The 21,833-nt window shown below is 44.3% G+C and overlaps 1 protein-coding gene across 11 annotated transcripts; it reads left to right on the top strand.

Moving 5' to 3' along the window:
* Nucleotides 1–2,032: 2,032 nt before the first annotated feature.
* Nucleotides 2,033–21,524, top strand: LOC142466712 (uncharacterized). Of its 11 annotated transcripts, none has more exons than XM_075572038.1 (7): nt 2,050–2,112; nt 4,686–4,790; nt 6,321–6,489; nt 7,499–7,575; nt 10,178–10,368; nt 15,857–15,910; nt 19,915–21,524. In XM_075572038.1, the coding sequence occupies exons 6-7, from the start codon at nt 15,903–15,905 to the stop codon at nt 21,275–21,277; spliced, it is 1,371 nt and encodes a 456-aa protein (XP_075428153.1). In that variant the 5' UTR covers nt 2,050–2,112; nt 4,686–4,790; nt 6,321–6,489; nt 7,499–7,575; nt 10,178–10,368; nt 15,857–15,902; the 3' UTR covers nt 21,278–21,524. The 11 variants fall into 11 exon arrangements, 7 of the variants coding, with proteins under 7 accessions (XP_075428155.1, XP_075428153.1, XP_075428152.1 ...); XM_075572037.1 differs by lacking the exon at nt 7,499–7,575 and adding an exon at nt 5,689–5,912; XR_012788195.1 differs by lacking the exons at nt 7,499–7,575; nt 15,857–15,910; nt 19,915–21,524 and adding exons at nt 14,486–14,562; nt 15,195–15,842.
* Nucleotides 21,525–21,833: the final 309 nt, after the last annotated feature.

Genomic DNA, 21,833 nt, shown 5'->3' with positions numbered 1-21,833 from the left:
CCTGGCCAGGTTCTAGATATTGCCTCAAAGCCCAGGCAAGTACCTTGTGTCCGGACTTTACAAACATGGTGACAAAAATAGGAATGGGACAATTTGGAAAAAAAATGGAACAGGGCACCCCAGGTGGTCTCTCAGCAGCGCCTCCAAATGTAACGGGTATTCCACCCCATCCAATCGCATATATAGTGTGGGTGCGTAGAACATGGGGTGAATCCTCTGGAACGTTCTCGGTTTCAGCGCCTCCACCTATGGAGGATTCTATGTGAATGTAGAATGACCCTAACATAGGAACCCACCCAGAAACCACATACACCAGTATTATGGATAACAGGTTTACTGAATGAACAAATTATACTATTACATCCTACTTATAACACCACCATATTATAACATCCCCACGCGGTGCCCACAGCCCAACCCCTTTGTCCCGTGGTCAGCGCTGCCACTACGTGTGTTGAGAATGTTAAGGTTAGTTGGTGCACTTATAGAGTACCGGCCGAGTGCTCCTACACTCGGGCCTGCAAGGAACTTCACAAAGGCTCTGTCGTTCTGGGATCCCGTCTGATCCGGTCCGGTGAATCCTTGCTTGGGGTCCGCAGGGGCGATCCCACCCTGAAGATAGTCTCTTTCTGGGCACAGACTTGAGCCCAAACCTCTTCACTGGAACCTCAGCGTCCGCTGAGTCCCTATATAACACTGGCACTACATGACACGGTCCCTAACCTAGGGCCTGTCCCTGTAGCACCACAAACTGGGGAGTGAGGACCTCTCTGGAACCTAAGGGGTTAATAGCCTACTCCGCTCCCCTTACTCTTCCCAGTGCTGAATCTCCCTAACACTAACTAACGGGGCAGCTATGCGCTGCAACCTACTGGATGCGTACAGCAAACGTGCTGCACGCTAACACTCTGTCCTCTTGTCAGGCCTCACAGCACTGCCAGCCGTGACCCTGACAAGACAGCACACTCACGCACTAAGGGCAGCGTCTCTATCTTGGGCCGTCCCTCAGCGCTTACCCACTAACCTGGTGGGGAGTTGGGGCCTACCTGGGATGTGGGGGACCTTACGTGGTGCAGGAGCTTCACTCACTCACGGCACCCTTCCTTCCCCTACAGCTCCCCAGCTCCAACAGACAAACCTGAGTGACAGGGTCCCTAACCTAGGACAGTCCCTGGCAACACTCACTCTCATGTGGTACTAAAAGCTATCTCGGGCCCTGGGGGTGCTGTCCCTGACTCCTGTACCCTACCTCCTTCCCTGGGCTGCTCCTAGCTCTGACTAACGTGGTCCCCAGTGCGCGAAATATATCCACTCTGCAGGGACATCTTAAGCCCTATTGGCTCCCTGGCATCACGTGGGCATGCAGAGGCTCATGGGACTCGTAGTCCCTGCTCAGAGCCTTCCCTGGTAGGCTAGGCCTTCGTGGGCTTTCTATCTCCTGTCCTGCGCCTGCGCAAGCTGTCTGGGGCTGCCTCAACCTTTCCCTGACTAGCCTCACGCTCGCGCGACTTCTCCCTAGCTCTGGGGCCTTACCTGCGCCAGCGAGATCACTGCGCATGCGCGAGTCTCTCCTCAATGGCGGCGCCCTCTTCGCTAGCCACCGGGACCCTAACGACGCGACCGCGGCCTTAGCAATGGCCCGATCGCGTCCTCGGCAACCGGCCGCATGCAGGGGAAGACGCGCTGCTCCCTGCTCCGGCCCCCACCCTTGGAAGCAGCCGTCAGGTCCGTCGGCACCCGCGACCGCGCTGCAACAAGGGAGGGGGGTCTCCAGAAGCCACGGGAGCTCCAGGCTACATATATATATCCAAAATGGAGGAACTGAAGCAGCTTTACTGAAATATATTAAGGACAAGGAGGAGTATACACATCTACATGCAGAAGAAACTATATTTCCCTAGCACAGTGCCTGGGAAATGTTACTGTCTTGTTTCTAATCTACACAGTATGTGACATGTTTTGAAGTGTAAAAACTACAACTCCCATGATCCCCTTAGTGTGAGCATGCGCAGTAGGACACAGAGCTGTGACCTGGATGTAGTCAGTGTCTCCACTTCCGGGAAAGAAGATGAAGAAATAAAGTGGTGGAGGAAGCACACAGGAGCCTTTTCTGTAAGTAACTTACTTTGCATTCAAAGCCAATGATAAAGAAAAAGAAACCCAATTTGTATCACTCTAACTCGCTATGCTGTGAAGTGATTGGATGAGTTTAAAATTAATCTTTAATGATCACAATAACTAAAATAATGGTGGTTAAAAGTAAATGGACTATAGACACACGCTAATGCCCAAACCAACATTGTTACCTCATTAGACTGTAGCTCAAGGCTTTTTCTATAGTCCAGTTTCCAAATCAGTCCAGGGCATGTTATACGCTCAGGTTGCTAATGGAACACATTCCTGCTACAACACCTTGTTACTGTACTGTACATCAACCCCACTTTGTGTTTAGTTCCACCAGAAGAAAACTCACCTTTGTGTCACTTGTGTCATCGTGTCAGGGACTTTTTAATTACAACTGTGTTTTTATTTATTTTTAAGTAATAAGAAAGTAGTCACTGGTGTGGCCGGTGGCTCCCATTCCAATCAAACTGTGGGTAGATACAAGTGAGCACAAGAAGAGGGGACCCCCTAGCGGTAAATATGTACCCTGCAACACACCGAGGATAGTATACTTATATTCCATAGTAACACAGAACTTTCACTACAAAAACTGGTGTAGGGATGGTGCTGACTGGGAGTAATGGTAATGTGGACAGAAATGGAAAGATCTCCCTGTTATGTCGCACTGAAGAAACACCAATATCTAAATAAAAAAAATAATTTTATTAACACATTAATTAAAATATAAACGTAGTGAAGTAAACAGTGAACCAAAATAATTAAAATAAATTAAAATTGTAAGGAGACGTCGGCGTGCTGAATCTGAACGCTATTACTGGGAATGAAAAAGCTATTTAATCCTATTATGTGCCACAGCTATGCTATTGAATTAGATGGGGTAATAGCTATTTCAATATATCCTCAGAACATCAGATACCTGATCCTATATGTACCAGGAAACCTCCTCTATGAAGAAGTATAGAGTAGGAGTGCTTGCTCAGTAATGAGTAAAGGTTCTGTATGCCTATATACAGTGTTGATTTGTGGGGTATTTGGTGAAAAGTGGACTAATGAGGTCTGATTTCTATTTTAGCTATACACCTAGTCCACACCCCTAAATACATATAATTTGTCACCAGACCGCCAGGTGCAGAAACTGCTGAACCTGATGGTCTGTAATGGTGAAACACTTGGCAAATAATGACCAAACACTCCTAGTATTGGAGTTTTAAGTCAAGAGACTCATATTGTTAGTAATGCAAGGTACATAAATTATTCTTAAATAGGATCAAAGTCAAAGCGCTGCGCTTCCCACGGTGAAGGCTCCAAAACGCTCTGACAAGGTAACGCATCCGACCTCTCCGATTAGCCTGCGCACCAGGGAGTGACGCTAAGACATACCCAACATATGTTTCACCTGATAGGCTTCATCGGGGGCGGTTTTAGAGTGATTCTGGCAAGTATTTAAATGTATTGGTCGTCATGGATACTGATTACTGCTTATGCCTGATTGGTCTCATTGAGCGTCGCATCTTCATTGTGCGTCACTCTCAGTTGCAGCAGTGTAGTGCGCTTCGATTGGCTACCTCTGACCACATGATGATACATGCCGTTTGTGATTTGTCAGAGTCTTTGGTGCACTCGTGTAGACCAGTCTGTTTACATTGCTATGGATACCAGAGAATGCTTGCTCCTGATTGGTGCAATTCATTAAAGCATGATGATGCCCCGTTGCTGTCTATGTACGTTGAAGCAGTATAGTGCTCTTCTGATTGGTTGCCTCTGACCACATGATTATCAGTATTATGTGTAATTTATCAAATGTTGGCACAATCGTGTACATCAGTCTGTTTATATTACTGTAGCTGCCTGGTAATGTTTGCTTCTGATTGATGCAATTGATTAAAGCATCATAGTGTCCTGTTGCTATCTGTATCAGCTCTGATTTATTTACATTGTTCACATGTCTGCAGCCTCTGCTGTGATTGGGCAAAATACTAGAGTGAGTCATGCTTTTGTATATAGATCCAAACAAGTTTATTGACATTAGAATAGTTACAAATCCAGTGATCTGGATAGAAATTGAGGGGAGCCATATCAATTTAGTGAGTATATATTTAAAAGTCAGCACTATATTGATTGTGTATTCCAATATGATGGCAAAATAGTGTTTTAGGTGGTTAAATGGTTTTACACCTAAATGGTATGAGGATATATATCTCTCAGAAAGGCCTCAAAATTGTATTTAGGGACCAACCCATCAGAGATAGTCTATGATGTCCAGTTTAAACACATGTAACCACTAAAAGGGTTTATTATTCTTTGGAACATATGTGGAGGAATTGTGTTCTAAGGATGTCGGCAGATTGTGTATAGTCACTCTACAGATGTTATACAAATGGGGTGAAGAGAAATCCCTCGTTTAAACCACATGGGTTTAATGTAGATACCTGATCCATCGGGATTCTTGTTTTAGAAGTTGGTTATCCCAATCTCCCCCTCTCATATCACTTTTCAGACGTTAAATTCCTTGGAATTGTAGGGCATTGATATCTCCATTATGTTTCCCCCTTACATGGCAGGATACCGGTGCATCCAGCTCGTTTGTGATCGACCCGATATGTTCCAATATGCGTCTTCGGAATTGCCAGCCCGTCTTCCCTACAGATTGGATCCCACATTTGCAGGTAATTAAATAAATTACTTTTGTTGTTTTACAGTTTATTAAGCTTTTTATTTGAAATGATTTCATGTTATTTATGCTTTTAAAGGTTTTGCTTGATTGAACATATTTACATGCCTTGCACGTGCCGCATTTATACGTTCCGGTCGTTTTTTGGGGAAGCCATGTTTCAACAGTTTGATTACTTTGATAATGACTGTGAACCAAGGTGTCTTTGAGATTTTTTGATCGTTTGGGTACCATCGTAGGAATGGTTTCAACACCTCACAGAGGTCATTATCCTCCAAGAGGATATGCCAATACTTTCTATAGATCTTTTTTTATTTGGTCCCATTGAGCGTTATAGGTACTGCACCTATGTATCTTATTGTTTGTTTGGCATCTATTTTCCTGTTGGTATACAGTAGTGTTTCCCTATTTGCTTTAACCGCATTTTTAAAAGCTTTAAATTTGTTTTACTGTAGCCTATGTTCTGAAAATTTTCCTTCATCATTTTTTCTTGGGAATAGAAATCTGCCATGTTTGTACAGTTTCTCCTAATCCTGAGAAACTGGCCTGTTGGGATGCCCTTAATGAGTGATGCCGGATGGTGGGTGTCTGCCCTTAAGTAACTGTTAGTGGCTGTTGCTTCAGCATGTGATATAGTGCTAATTGTACCTTCCTGATTGATGGTGATTCTTAAATCTTAAGAAAACCAGGTTTTTTTCATTGACCTCATGTGTTAACCTTAAATTGTGTTCGTTTGAGTTTAATGTATCCACAAAAGCTGCAAAGGATTCTTTACTTCCGTTTCATATTATCAGGATATCATCTATGTAGCGAATCCATGAGATGATTGTAACAGGGACTTATCCCTGTTAAGAATCTTGCCTCTAATCCAGCACTGTGCGGGTTGATTGCAGGTGTGCAATCAACCACTCCACCTGCCTAATCACAGCTTTGTGAAAAAGCGTGTTCCTAGAAACAGGAAGGAGATTTTCCTCAGTACACAAGGGTGCTGAAAAGAGGAAAGTGCTTTTGAGCAGAAAGGCTCTGCTGAGATCGAGACACCCAAATACCTATATTCCTGGACACAGGGGACCCAGGAACCTACCAGAGACTGACATGAAGGGACACCTGCTTTAAGGTATCTCTTAAGACTTTGGGGAATAGGGTTGTAATGGGATTATCCCTCCAGCCCTGGAGGAAGGGACTGGGGAAGTAAGTTAACCCTTAAACAGGGATAGGCGTTTGTTGGTTTCATATGTTTTGCTGTATTAAAAAGGGACAGGCTCAATAAAGCCTTATTTTAATTTCACCTTTAAAACGGTCTCCATTGCATACCTCTTCACACATCTCTTACATATGGTGTCAGAAGTTGGGATGAGAGCTGGCCCTTGAAGTTCAAAGGGGCCCCGGAGACTGCCTGTGAAAATCTTTGTGCATTTGCCTGCATAGTTCCTGCAAACAGTCTGAGCAACAAAACCAAAGAAACATCCAGGCAGCAAAATTGCACTGCCTGTGAAAAATGTTGTGCTTATTTTCTTGCATATAGTTCCTGCAAACAGCCTGAGCAACAAAGCAACGAATCACATGCAGCAGGACCAGGATTAAAGGGATACACATCCAGAGAGGAAATCTACACTGCACTGAAGAAAGCCACAATACCACAGATGGACTCTTTTCCCCAATCCCAAGAGGAGAGAGAGAGACAGCTGAAGCAGGTAAACCTTACTTGCCTGTCACAATAATGTGTAATATGGTTGTTGAAAAAGGGGCTTTGCCTTCCAGCCGTAGTCGGGGTTCAAGAAGTGAGTTAGTGCTCCAGAGGAGCTAGGCTTTGTTTATTGTTTTCTTTAAAAAAAAAATTGCGCTGGTGGGGATTGGGGTGGGGGGGGGGGGAGGGGGATGGATCAGGGGGGAGGAGGGGATGGGGATGGGGTCTACGGGATAGTATCATTTCTGTGTACCACATTCTTAGTTTATCCCACACATTTCAATTGCATCAGGAGGCAGTTAGCTCAGATTATTGGGGGGGGGGGGAGAGAGTGGGGGTGAAGGGTAAGGGGGTGTAGTTCTGGTATATACATTATTAGTTAGCTCTAGTCTCTAAGGGGGACAAGTTAACAGAAATCATTGAAACCTATTAGGTATTGTCTCTTCTGTTAAATAGAGAGTCGAGCTCCCATTCCTTATGAAACAGCGCCCTCCTGTGGGCGTTTGTGGTAAATCTCTTCCTCCTATGTTTACCTTTACCATCAAGTCTCTGCGTCTGTAGCTAGGCTTCGCTTGGTCTCCCCGCAGCTCCGTCCACCCGACCCCTCCTCCGCCCCCCTCAGGTAAGTAGATGGGACCGGGGGTGTCCCCAGCCTGGGGTTTCTTCCTCCTTGTGCTCGGGCGGGGGGAGGGCAGGGACCGGCGAAGGCGTGCGAGACATGCGAGTGTCGGGTGCTTGCAGGGTGCTCGTCTGTGTGAAGAAGGGGCAGGTGGGATGAGGTGGTGGCAAGAAGTGGGGGGGGGAGAAGGGGGTGCTTTGAACACCATGCAGGGGTTTTTGCAGGTAGGTTTAGTTTTTTGGTGGGGGTCTCGTCGGATGGTGTAGCTTAGTTGCGCGGGAGTGGGGGGGGGGGGTGATGGGTGGGGGGGGGGAGAGGGTTTGTTTCACAGTGTGAGAAGAGAGGGTGTCTCAGCCTTTCAGGGGGCGTCTTGGTGATTTCTTGACTGGGTCTTTAGGGACCTGGCGTCGCTTTGGTGGTTTTCTGCTGGGCCAGGCGTTCCGAAGATCTGGAGCCGCTTTGTCGCCGGGGCAGGTTCGTATCCTCTTCTTCTTCTTCCTCGTCTCTTTGTCCTTGTAGGGCAGGGAGTCCCAGGAGCCGCAGGAACGTGGGGGCTTCTATGTGCGAGATCGTGTAGAACTTGCCTTTAGCGTGGACGCCGAGTTTAAATGGGAATCCCCATCGATAACGTACACTGTGGTTTTGTAGGTTCTGCGTCAGCGGCTTCAGGTCTTTTCGGCGGAGAATAGTGGTTCTTGACAGGTCGCTATAGATCTGGATCTGTTCTCCATGGAATGCGATCTGGTTCATCTCTCTGCTTTTAGACAGGATTTTCTCTTTGGTGCCGTAAGAGTGGAAACGCGCGATTACATCTCTGCGCCTCTTTGGGTCCTCCTGTCTTGGGCCCAGGGCTCTATGAGCTCGGTCCAGCTCCATATCCTCTTTTTTCAACTCTGGTATCAGTGTTTGAAATAGGTCCTGTAGGTAGGGTGTGAGGGCCTCTGCTGGGACGGTTTCAGGGATGTTTCTGAACCTTAGGTTCTGGCGCCGGTCGCGGTTCTCTTGGTCTTCCAGACCATCTTTCAGCAGGGCAATATCTTGATTGAGCCTGTTGATTTCATCCTCTGCTGATGACTGTACTGCCTCAATCTCCTCCACCCTACCCTCCAGGGACTCCGTCCTCTGCGTTACTCCGTTGAGGTCTTGTTTTATTTTATTGATCGCGCTATTCAGATCCTCGTTGAAGCCTTTCCTCAGCTTGGTGAACATCTGGTTCATATAGTCCTCGAGGAAGTCTTTAGTAATGAGGTGGCTTGCGTTTATCTGCGGCAGAAGTGGCTGCTCGCGGGCGGGAGCACTTGCCACGCTAGTGCCGGCGTCATCTTCGCTCTCCTCCTCCTGGTCTGCCTGGCGCTTCGACGGTATAAAGTATGTCGAAACGCTTTGCGTGGGTTTTTTTTTCTGTTGTTTTGCCATCCTGGCTTTTAGCTGATGCTGCCCTCTCGTTTCCCAAGCTTTTTTGGGTATTTTTCGCTCTTTCTAGATCCTTCTTAGTGGAGGGGGATCAGGAGCTCCGCTTTAGGCTGGCATGTGCAGTGACGTCACCGGAAGTCTCTAAATTGATGTCTTTAATGCACTCAAATTGGTCCATGTTTGAAGTGGGTGAATATGAAAGGCCTCTTTTAAGCACTTTGATATGATAGTCGTTTAAAGTGCAGTCTGTCAAATTCATAATGAAAGTGTCTAGTAATTCATAATTAGGATTTAATGATATGCTCCCCGTCTGTTTTTGTTGTACCCTCTGTTTCTGGGTCTCCTGCCTCTTCCTCCTCTTGACCCTCCTTGTTCTCTTAAATAGAGGTCTGGGGGGCCTAATGCTAGGGCTTCCCCTAAATAAGGAGTAAAATCTTGGCTTGTTGTTTTGGATCTAGTGTTGATGTTTGACACTGTATCTGGTTTTTGGAATCTTTTGTGTGTTTTGGACTGGTTACTAGGGTTCTCTGTATCCGAGGACTCCCAATCTGTGGAAGAATCACTCTGAACTATTGGTTCAGTATTTTGTATGTACTTTGTTTGGAATTTGTATTTTTTGCCCTCCTTATAATCAATATATAATAAATAATAAATAAATATAATATATGATAAAATACTGGCCAGAATCACTCTAAAACCGCCCCCGATGAAGCCTATCAGGTGAAACATATGTTGGGTATGTCCTAGCGTCACTCCCTGGTGCGCTGGCTAATCAGAGAGGTCGGGTGCGTTACCTTGTCAGAGCGTTTTCGGGGCCTTTACCGTGGGAAGTGCAACGCTCTGACTTTGATCCTATTTAAGAATAATTTATGTACCTTGCATTACTAACAATATGAGTCTCTTGACTTAAAACTCCAATACTAGGAGTGTTTGGTCATTATTTGCCAAGTGTTTCACCATTACAGACCATCAGGTTCAGCAGTCTCTGCACCTGCTGGTCTGGTGACAAATTATATGTATTTAGGGGTGTGGACTAGGTGTATAGCTGAAATAGACCTCAGACCTCATTAGTCCACTTTTCACCAAATACCCCACAAATCAACACTGTATATAGGCATACAGAACCTTTACTCATTACTGAGCAAGCACTCCTACTCAATACCTCTTCATAAAGGAGGTTTCATGGTACATATAGGATCAGGTATCTGATGTTCTGAGGATATATTGAAATAGCTATTACCCCATCTTATTCAATAGCATAGCTGTGGCACATAATAGGATTAAATAGCTTTTTTCATTCCCAGTAATAGCGTTCAGATTCAGCACGCCAACGTCTCCTTACAATTTAAATGTATTTTTATTATTTTGGTTCAATGTTTACTTCACTACATTTATATTTTAATTAATGTGTTAATAAAATTTATTTTTTAATTAGATGGGGGTGTTTCTCCAGTGCGACATAACAGGGAGATATTTCTATTTCTGCCTACATACAAGTGAGCCATCGTATATACATTGCTCTCCATTAACTTCTGTTCTCCTCAAAAACTGTAGAGAAGAAAGAAAAGACAAGTCACATTATTAACAACCTGTATCTTTTTTCAGCTCTCCCTTTATAAAAATAGACATTACTTTGAGACCTCACTAACTGACCCAATTTTAGGTTTGTAAATTGTGCAAGAAACGAGGATGAACAGAACTTTGTGGCATTGCAGTACCACAGGAAAATCTACTACAGAACCTGCACAGACCTCCCCCCCACACACAGAGCTCGTCGTCTGGTATGGAGATGAATATGGGAAAGAGCTTGGTATGAAGGGGGTACGCTGTGGAAAAGTAACGAGCCAGCACAAGGTAATCAGGAATATGTGTTACGTGGTTTTTACATCTCTATTGTCTTATTACTGATGTTAAATTGCAAATAGTGATAGATCTGCATACACCATTACGGGTCAACTAGAACTTAATATCACTAAACCTGATTTGAGTCAAAGGGCCAGATACATCAAGCTGCGGTAACCAAAAATGCTGTATTACCGCTCATAATAAAGTGCCTTATTATTATTAGGCCATGAATCGGCGTTGCTGCGCCAAAAAGAAAGCATTTTTTATCGGACCCGTTAAACATCAGATCCGATACAAAACAGGCGTAATACCACAATTTTAAGTAAAAACTACCATACATCAAGCTCCGATATTTATCGTAACGGGATGAATGGCAGAAATACCGCAAATATTTTATCACCTACTCCAGGCTGGGTTAGCCCTGTCTTTCCTATGTATATAATGTCCAATATACTGCCCATTATATACATAGGAAAGATGGACTAGGTGATAAAATAGTTGTTAAAATACATTACAGTACATATTAACCCCTTAGTAGTTCCCGGGTCAACAATCAGTTTCCATGACTAACTGACCACACACGGGATAATATAAACATTAAATTACACCAACTACCCCCCTTTGGCACCTTAGTGACTAGTAAACCATGATTAGTTCTTGGTTTGTCCCGAAGGCATACACAAAACACTACGGCTCAGATAAATCACATTTTGTTAAAGTGGAGTTAATATCATACCCTGGGAAATAAGAAACTAACGGGTGTTATTACCGCAATTTTAAGGTAGTATATATCAGGATTGTGGTAATAATTTACTGGGTGCGATATTTGAGCCAATCTCGCGATATGGGAATTAATGCGACCATTAATAATGCTTTACATACCACATTGGGTTAATATTTCTATCATAGGCTTCTGCAAATGTCTATTATTAAAGAAACCTATGATCAAAATAACATTAACCTGTTTAATGCATGTGGTTACCAAGGTATACCACAGGCACCAAATTGGTAAATACTTGATTAAAAAAAAACATTACCCTTGCCCTATTGACCCCGTTAGTGGGCAGTAAGGCATTGCCATTCTAGTTGCTAAGGTAATTAAGGGGTTAACCCCTCTCACCACCACCACTTCCCCCCAATCCCCATGGGAAACCTAACCACCTTCCCCTGGGCAACTAACGTCATCACCCACATCCCCTACCTCTGCCCCCCTTCTAGACTAATGCCCAATATCCCTATTAGACAAATGTGGTTTTAAATATTAACAACAAATATATACACAAATAGAAATATACCTGGCGCATGTGAAAGATAATCAATAAACAGTGATAACATATAAATTGTGTGACCATAAATAAATAACCAAAAGTGGTGATGATATGATGGTATATTGAATGAATAGCGTCCTTTTCTTCAGTGATAATCAAAGATAGACTCAGTCCTCCAACCACGTGAAGAAGTTCCTCCCTGCAATAGCTGTTTCCTATATGTTAAGACATAAACCAGGGACACAACATTGCGCAGTGCAGTTTGTAAGCAAAGACGCCCTCTGATATAACTGTCCAAAAGAATGCCTACTTACTAGAGGTAAGAAGGCAGCATACAGTTGAGAGAAACTGTGTATTGGGTCTTCTAAATACACACCTTTTCAGGGTGCCACCAACCCTCCGTTATCCCCCTAGTCCGATTGGATTTGGATGGAAAAAAGAGAGGCACAGACAGAGACAGACAGAGACAGACAGAGAGAGAGGCACAGACAGAGAGAGAGGGACAGAGAGAGAGAGGCACAGACAGGGACAGAGAGAGAGGCACAGACAGGGAGAGAGAGAGAGGGACAGAGAGGCACAGACAGGGACAGAGAGACAGAGGCACAGACCGGGACAGAGAGAGAGAGGCACAGACAGGGAGAGAGAGGCACAGACAGGGACAGAGAGAGAGGGACAGAGTGGCACAGACAGGGACAGAGAGAGATAGGCACAGACAGGGATAGAGAGAGAGGCACAGACAGGGACAGAGAGAGGCACAGACAGGGACAGAGAGAGAGAGAGGCACAGACATGGACAGAGAGAGAGAGAGGCACAGACAGGGACAGAGAGAGAGGCACAGACAGGGACAGAGAGAGAGAGGCACAGACAGGGACAGAGAGAGGCACAGACAGAGACAGAGAGAGAGGCACAGACAGGGACAGAGAGAGAGGCACAGACAGGGACAGAGAGAGAGAGGCACAGACAGGGACAGAGAGAGAGAGGCACAGACAGGGACAGAGAGAGAGAGGCACAGACAGGGACAGAGAGAGAGAGAGGCACAGACAGGGACAGAGAGAGAGAGGCACAGACAGAGACAGAGAGAGAGGCACAGACAGGGACAGAGAGAGAGGCACAGACAGGGACAGAGAGAGAGAGAGGCACAGACAGGGACAGAGAGAGAGAGGCACAGACAGGGACAGAGAGAGAGAGGCACAGACAGGGACAGAGAGAGAGAGGCACAGACAGGGACAGAGAGAGAGAGAGAGAGGCACAGACAGGGACAGAGAGAGAGATGCACAGGCAGAGACAGAGAGAGAGGCACAGACTGGGACAGAGAGAGAGGGGCACAGACAGGGACAGAGAGAGAGGCACAAACAGAGACAGAGGCACAGACAGAGACAGACAGAGAGAGAGGCACAGACGGACAGAGAGAGAGGGACAAACAGAGACAGAGGCACAGACAGGGACAAAGAGATGGACACCCCCCTACCCACCCCCTTCTCTCAATCCCCTCTTCTCCCTCTCCCCCCCTCCATTCTCTCCCCCCCCCCCATTCTCTCTCTGACCTGCACAGACGCACACAGCCACTGACCTACAGACACTCACACAGACAGACCAACAAAGACACTGACCACGCACAGACACCCACACAGTCACTGGTGGCCTGCAGACACACACACACACACACACAGCCACTGATACACACTCTACCCCCCACCCCCCCACCCACACACACACACACACTCTCCCCCCTCCACACACACACAGTCTGTTTTACTTCCAAAAAACAAAAACTTAAATTTTCATAGAAACGTATGTTTATTTTGAAAAGTACAGAATATAAAAAAAATAATTAATGTTTTCTTCCTGACACTTGGCATCTCTTCTCTGCTACTATCTTTCCTATTTCGGGAGAAATCTTGTCCGCAGTGATTACTTTCAAAACTGACCCAAGGTGAATGTCAGTAATTCTGGATCTGACGGGACACTTATTTCCTTTCATAAGTGAAAATAACTGCTCGCACCGATAAGTACTTCCAAACATGGAAATAATTTCATATGCGAATTTTCGAGTATTTTCAAACCTGGCTTGCAAATATTTGTAAAATTCAGGCACGCCAACTTCACTGTATTTTGCCTTCAAAACGGAATCACACTGGATCTCAATCACCTCCATTTGCATATGATTAGGTATTGATTCTATGTTTATTGAGAAAATCAAAGAAAACAAATAAAACTTGTCTTCCAAAGAATTAAAATCTGCAAACCTTCTTTCAAATTCAGTTCTAAGGCGTAAAAAAATTTCTGCGTATTTTTGATACGATGCAGTTTTATCCAAACTTGATTTGTTCATGTTGCATGTCGGAAAGTGCGTTAAATCTTCATTTTTCAACTGCTTTTCCCAAAGAACTAGCTTACGTTTGAATGTTTTAACTTGGTCACACATGTTTGTAATGATCTGATCTTTTCCTTGCAGTCTTAAATTTAAATCGTATAAGTGTTTTGTTATATCAACCGTGAAGGAAAAATCTTGCAACCATACTAGATCAGAAAACAAGCTTGTGTCTTGATTTTTAGTTATTAAAAACTGACATATTTCTTCTTTCAAGTCCCAGAATTGTTTAAGAACCTTGGAGCAGGATAGCCAATGTACCTCGGTATAGTAGGACAAACCTGAATATTCGCTGTCTAATTCACTTAAGAAAGCAGAGAACTGTCGCTGATTTAAGCCTCGAGATCTTATGAAATTGATCATTTTTTTTGATAGATGTCAACACATTTTCCATGTTTATTACCTTCGTGCATAATACTTCTTGATGTATAATGCAATGCGTATGATGAATCTTGGATCCTTCATAAATTTTATGGGTTTTTTGCAGTAATGCCACGAAACCGTTGGTTTTTCCGGTTATTGAAGGAGCTCCATCTGTAGCTACAGAAGTTATTTTTGACAGAGGTAGATTGTATTTTTGCAGAAGTTCATAAACACAATTAAATATATCTTGTCCTGTAGTAGTGTCACGCATCGGTACTAGTTCCAATAATTCCTCAAATTTTTTGAAATCCGTGTCACAAGCACGAAGAAACACAGCTAATTGAGCTACGCCCCCAATGTCCGTACTCTCGTCATAGGCAATGGAAAAAGCTTCGAAACTAGATGATTTTGCTTTGATCTGATCACTTACATTGCCGGCCAAATCAGTAACTCTTTCTGCTACTGTCTTTCGAGACAAAGAGATTACTTGAAAAGCCTTCACACTTGCAGGACAAACAATTTCTGCAGCTTTAATTAGACATTCCTTGATGAAATCACCTTCGGTAAAATGTTTCGAGTGTTTAGCTATCAACTCCAACAAGACGTAGCTTGCATGCACCGCCGCTTCACTCTCTTGTGATACTTTAGTAAACATGAACTGTTGTTTTTTCAGTCCCAACTTGAGCTCTTTCAACTTCTCTTGTCTCATTAATCCTTCGTAATTATCATATTTTGATTTATGTTGTTCATAGTGACGTTTAATGTTATATAACTTTGGTACACTAATAGCATTATTACATATCAAGCAGACTATTTTATCTTTTACTTCACAGCAAAAATACTCCAATTCCCACTGTTCTTGGAAAATTCGATGTTCGTCAACGATTTTTCGTTTAGTTTTACTTCCACTTGGTTTCGATAAAGAGATACTGAATACAAAGGGCTGGAATAAATGAGTAATCGTTAACACAAAATAATACTGCACCGACACACTTTATTCGAGCAAATACCCAGTATGTACCTGGCAGATACCTGGAATGCGCCGCTCCTCACCTCTGACAAGCCCCGTTGCGTTTGCCTTCCCAGCCTGGGTTCATGCCTGGCTGACGGGCGGCTGATCTGTTAAATGATAATGATTAGGATTTATTAGGCTGCAATGCTTTGCATGTCTACCAGATGGCATAAATTCATGAATTGTAATGCAGTATATATATATGTACTGTGCAGTATTGCAGCCAGCGGGAATAAAATGCTTCAATCCCTGCCTTGAAAATAACCCAATGCACTCGGGCAGAAAACAGTCACAAACCTCAATACACCCGGGTATACCCGAATTCGTGGGACTAGCCGAGCTCGAATAAAGTGTGTCGCCAGTGTATATTTTTTTAATAAAAATCAATATTTTTTTCTTGAACATTAATTTACGAGACACAGAATAACTGCGCAAATTAATCAACGTAACAAGAATAAACCTATTTTTCTTGTTCTCCGAAAGCGAAATATTTCATGTTAGGTGCACCAAGCAAGCCAGTACAAGACTAATGGCGTGGTAGGTATTATTATCGGCTGCTAAAATATTCGCTGCTAGTATTAGTGGGGGGGGGGGGGGGGGAAATGGTGCACCTGCGCGTAAGGTCACTACATAGATGCAACACGACTATAGTAATCGGTCATTGGCGAACGTTTAGGGTTGCCAGGTGGCTTGTCCAAAAATACTGGACACAATACTGGACCCCCACGCCACACTGAATACATATAAAAAATACCCCCACAGCCCCCGAATATATATATATATATATATATATATATATATATATATATATATATATAAAAATACCCCCACATTCCCGAATACATATAAAAAATAACCCCACACCACACGAATACGTATAAAGAAATATCCCCACTCCCCCGAATACTTTTGAAAAATACCCCCACTCCCCCGAATACATTTAAAATATAGCCTCACCTCTAGGGTGACCAGATTTTGAAAAACAGGGACACATTTATTTATTTTTATAAAAAAAATTACATCACAAGACACCCTCCCGTTGCCATGACAATGAGGCACTGACATGTTGCCATGACAATGTGGCATCACGTGATGCCCTTGCAGTGTTTGTTTGTATAGAGGTGGGGGCTTTGCTTGGGCCCTTCAACTCTTACAGCCAGGTCATTATGTGGTCAGGAATGCCCAATTCAGAGGGAATTAATACTTCAAAATGTATTTTTTTCCAATTCTTAACATAACACACAAAACAATGTAATACCAATAACTAACAACCACAGACAATGTTTATCTAGCCGTCAAATAAAATGTCTAAGGCCCTTGTTCAAGCATGACTGACACAGAGAGTGAGAGAATGACTGACACAGAGAGGGAGAGTGACTGACACAGAGTGAGAGAGTGACTGACACAGAGTGAGAGTGACTGACACAGAGAGTGAGAGAATGACTGACACAGAGAGGGAGAGTGACTGACACAGAGAGTGACTGACACAGAGCGTGAGTGAGTGAGAGACAGACAGTGAGTGAGACTGACTGACTGAGACGTGAGTGACTGACGTGAGTGACTGACTGACTGACGTGAGTGAAGTGAGTGACTGTGACGTGAGTGACTGACACTGACTGAGTATGGGTGACTGTGTGACTGACTGACTGACTGTGACGTGACTGACTGTGACGTGATATGACTGACTGTGACGTGAGAGACTGACTGTGATGTGACTGACTGACTGTGATGTGAGTGACTGACTGACTGATGTGAGTGACTGACTGACTGTGACGTGAGTGACTGACTGACTGACTGTGACGTGAGTGACTGACTGTGATGTGACTGACTGACTGTGACGTGACTGACTGTGACGTGAGTGAAGTGAGTGACTGTGACGTGAGTGACTGACACTGACTGAGTATGGGTGACTGTGTGAGTGACTGACTGTGACGTGAGTGACTGACTGTGACGTGAGTGACTGACTGTGACGTGAGTGACTGACTGTGACGTGAGTGACTGACTGTGACGTGAGTGAAGTGAGTGATGTGAGTGACTGACACTGACTGAGTATGGGTGACTGTGTGACTGAGTGACAGTGCCTGAGTGACAGTGCCTGAGTGACAGTGCCTGAGTGACAGTGCGCGTATGTATGTTTTGTTAAAACGTTTAATAAAAAAAGGAAACCCAACTTTTTTTTAATTATTTTTATTATTTTCTGGACTTACCTGAGGTCTGTGTGGACTGGTAGTCTGTACTACAGACTACCACAATGTGGTAGTTGCCTCGTGGCAGACACCACAACGTCCGTTGTGAGTGCCCGCGCTGCAAGAAAAAGGGTGCACAAATATGAATATGAAGTGGAAATCAATATTTAAATGCAATACATTTGCACCCTACATTGGAGTTCAGGACCAGGGATTGTACTGTGTGTGTGTGTATGTGTGTATGTGCATAACATTAACATATGTATGTGTGTGCATGTATGTGCATGTATGTTTTCTAAAACAGTTTTTTTTTTTTAAAAAGAGAGAAAAAAAATATTTAAAAAAATAAATTAAAAAATCTGGACTTACCCGAGATCTGTGTGGACTGGACTGTAAAAGGGCTGCCTAGTGCAAGACACCACAATGCCCGTTGTGAGTGCCCACGCTGCAAGAAAAAGGGTGCAAAAATATTTATTGTTAATCAGCATTTTAATGCAATACATTTATATATCTAGACAGCAGCATAAGAAAAATAAATCATAAAGGATGCCTTTTATACAGTTTAACTTCAACATAAATTCTATTAAGTAAAAAGGGATTTCAGTATCAGAAATGAATAAAACATACCACTTCGCAGCCTGAAATCTACTTTATAATCTCTACTGTACTTAATAAAAAATTAATACATTAATTAAAATTACTTAAATAATGAAGACATTAAAATTTAAAAAATTCAATTAATTAAAAATGAGCATTACAATGAAATAATTGACATAAATTAAAATGAAATAAATAATTAATTGACATTAAATAAAAAAATGAAGGCATTAATTACAATTAAGACTTTTTTTAAATTGAACATTCTGATCTGACCTTGTGGCTTGTGTATTACAATTTGAAAAATAAATAGGGTAAATAACAAATAGGGTTGTATTTATATTAAAAAATATATGTTGCTACTTACAGTTATTAGATCTGCTCTGCAGTCTCTGCTCCTAGGAGGGGGATTTAACGTGCTCTGACACCTTGCTCTTCTCCTGTCCTCAGCGTGGCAGTGAATGTCACGACACTGACATCACTGACATCACTTCACTCTCCCCCCCCCCCCGACATCGTCCAATCCCCTGCGGTCCTGTTGCAGCTTCGTAATCAAATCACCTCACCCTGCGGGAAACATCCAATCTCCTGCTCCGTTATTTAGAGGTGACCATGTGCTCCTCTGCAAGTTTGCTACTGTCACAGTCAGTTCAGTAGCACTTCCCCCCCCCCTTGACCCTGCCCACCCTCCTCCAGGCCCTGCCCACCATACCCCAGGCCCTGCCCCCCAGGCACCCAGGCCCTGCCCACCCTCCCCCAAGCACCCAGGCCCTGCCCACCCTCCCCCAGGCACCTTCCCCCCCCCAGGTTTGCCAGGCTTCCAGGAGAATGCAGTATCTCCGCCGGGGTTTTGACTCTGCCCCCGTGTCCTCCCACACACGGCACGAGTGCAGATTGACTGCGCCCGACCACCGTACGACTCCAGCCCCTGCAGGCCAGCTTTTCCTTCCGGCCATGCTCCTCGCATCCCCCACAAGCGCTTCTACCACACTTCTAACCCACACTGTGCCCGCGCCACACCCGCACTCACGCAGACCTCAAAGTGCTTTTTTCACTTCCAGCACACACGGAGCTTGGAGCCAGTGATGCGGTGGCCGGGCTCGCCGCACATGCGCAGTGGCAGATAGGCTCGCTGCACACTCGCAGTAACGGCACATCCGGCGCCGTTCAAACGTATAGCCGGTGGTGTGTACGCCAGCACTGCCATGCGCAGGTACGGCTCCCATCAGGCCCGACCAGCACCGCATGCAAGTGCAGGACCCCAGAAGTCGGCCGCAAGTTCTATAATCAGCTGCCCTTCCAATGCCTGGCCCACACCGAACACAGAACTCGGCCACAACTTCCATGCTCAGGTGACTGTACCACACCAAACTCTCTGGTGTACAGGTGGGCCCACTCCCAATGCTACACACAAAAACAAACAGTCACAGACCAAAAAACAAAACAGTCACACACACACACAGTCATACAATATTCACAGTTAGTATAAATATAGACGTGCAAATAGCTAAAACGGGGGTGGGAGGGGTACGAGCACGCTCATTCTAAGTTGAACTTCTTTACATTTTTTCACTGAAATTGTGTTTGGATTTTAAATAAAATCATCACCATCACAAATACAATTTCCATTACAAAACAGTGACAAAAGACAAAGAAGTTTCAATTAAAATGCGCGTGCCTTGCACACACACACTTTTTTTGATAACTAATGCCTAATTTCACCTAATTTTCTAATTATGTATTTTTTTTCTCGTCTAGTACAAAAAAAGCACCAATAATCCACGCATGCCAACACTGCAAGGTTGCTTTTAGCAGTCAGGATTACCTCCTCAAACATCTGAAGTTCAAACACTCAAATGAGTATATGGAAAAGATGAGGACAGAACAATCTTGCAATATTCCAATAAATATGACAGAAAATGCATCTTTCAACCAGTCAAGGCAATTAGTAAACAATGTAACTGCTTCTCATTCCAAAAAACATATATTAGCTGCTGCCACAGGAAAAGATCTTGGAGAACGTGGCAAGAGTCTGACTTGGTTATCAGACCAGAATGCACAGAAGAGAACACAGACCGGGGAGAGACCGCATGTATGTGGGGAATGTGGGAAGGGATTTAGTCGGTTATCCCACCTGAACATACACAAAAGGAGACACACAGGGGAGAGACCGTATGTATGTGGGGAATGTGGGAAGGGATTTAGTGACTTATCCAGCATGAACACACACATGAGGACACACACAGGGGAGAGACCACATGTATGTGGGGAATGTGGGAAGGGATTTAGTCAGTTATCCAGCCTAAACAGACACGAGAGGACACACACAGGAGAAAGACCGCATGTATGTGGGGAATGTGGGAAGGGATTTAGTGTGTCATCCAGCTTGGACAAACACAAGAGGACACACACAGGGGAGAGACCGCATGTATGTGGGGAATGTGGGAAGGGATTTAGTCACTTATCCAGCCTGAACATACACAAGAGGACACACACAGGGGAGAGACCGTATGTATGTGGGGAATGTGGGAAGGGATTTAGTGACTTATCCCACCTGAACATACACAAAAGGACACACACAGGGGAGAGACCGCATGTATGTGGGGAATGTGGGAAGGGATTTAGTGACTTATCCAGCCTGAACAAACACGAGAGGACACACACAGGGGAGAGACCGCATGTATGTGGGGAATGTGGGAAGGGATTTACTCGGTTATCCCACCTGAACATACACAAAAGGACACACACAGGGGAGAGACCGCATGTATGTGGGGAATGTGGGAAGGGATTTAGTGACTTATCCAGCCTGAACACACACATGAGGACACACACAGGGGAGAGACCACATGTATGTGGGGAATGTGAGAAGGGATTTAGTCAGTTATCCGGCCTGAACGCACACAAGAGGACACACACAGGGGAGAGACCACATGTATGTGGGGAATGTGGGAAGGGATTTAGTCAGTTATCTGGCCTGAACACACACAAGAGGACACACACAGGGGAGAGACCGCATGTATGTGGGGAATGTGGGAAGGGATTTAGTGATTTATCCAGCCTGAGGAAACACAAGGGGACACACACAGGTCCGAGACTTATCTCTAAAGCCAGGCATGTTTAGAGATGACCAGCGACTAAGACACTCACATATAAGTGCACACGTGTATCTGTGTTGCGCTAAATCACAATGAAAAGTAACTTTAGTTTATGGTGCATAGGGAAAGCATTTTAAAAGGATAACAAGTTATAATGTTTTAAATGCAGGTTATTTGTATCATTCTTTTTGTAGTTTTATGTAAAGAAAAATTTTGTTTTTAATGTTTTATATTTCCATGCTGTTGGTTCTAATAAAATGTGCATTCCCCATGCTGAAGCCGTCTGTAGCCTCACTTAGCTATGAATCGGAATAGTTTCGCCGTGACCAATTGGTCGCCGGTATTAGGCCGCAGATGGACCCTCCGCCACCAGCCACTTCTAATGTAAGTTTTATTACTGTTTTAGGTATGGGGTTAATTTAAGGGGTTTTAAGGTTTAGGGTAGGGGGTTTTAGTATAAGGTCTTGAGGTGTGGGTCCCGGCGGTCTTGGTACACGTTGGCACCAATGACAAAGTTAGAGAAAGATGGAGGGTCCTAAAAAATGATTACAGGGATATAGGCCAAAAGCTTAATACTACCTC

This window comes from Ascaphus truei, chromosome 15 (genome assembly GCF_040206685.1).
Source record: "Ascaphus truei isolate aAscTru1 chromosome 15, aAscTru1.hap1, whole genome shotgun sequence".
NCBI classification, from domain to species: Eukaryota; Metazoa; Chordata; class Amphibia; order Anura; family Ascaphidae; genus Ascaphus; species Ascaphus truei.
The sequence above is the reverse complement of the archived record's forward strand: the minus strand, read 5'-3'. Positions and strand labels throughout refer to the sequence as shown.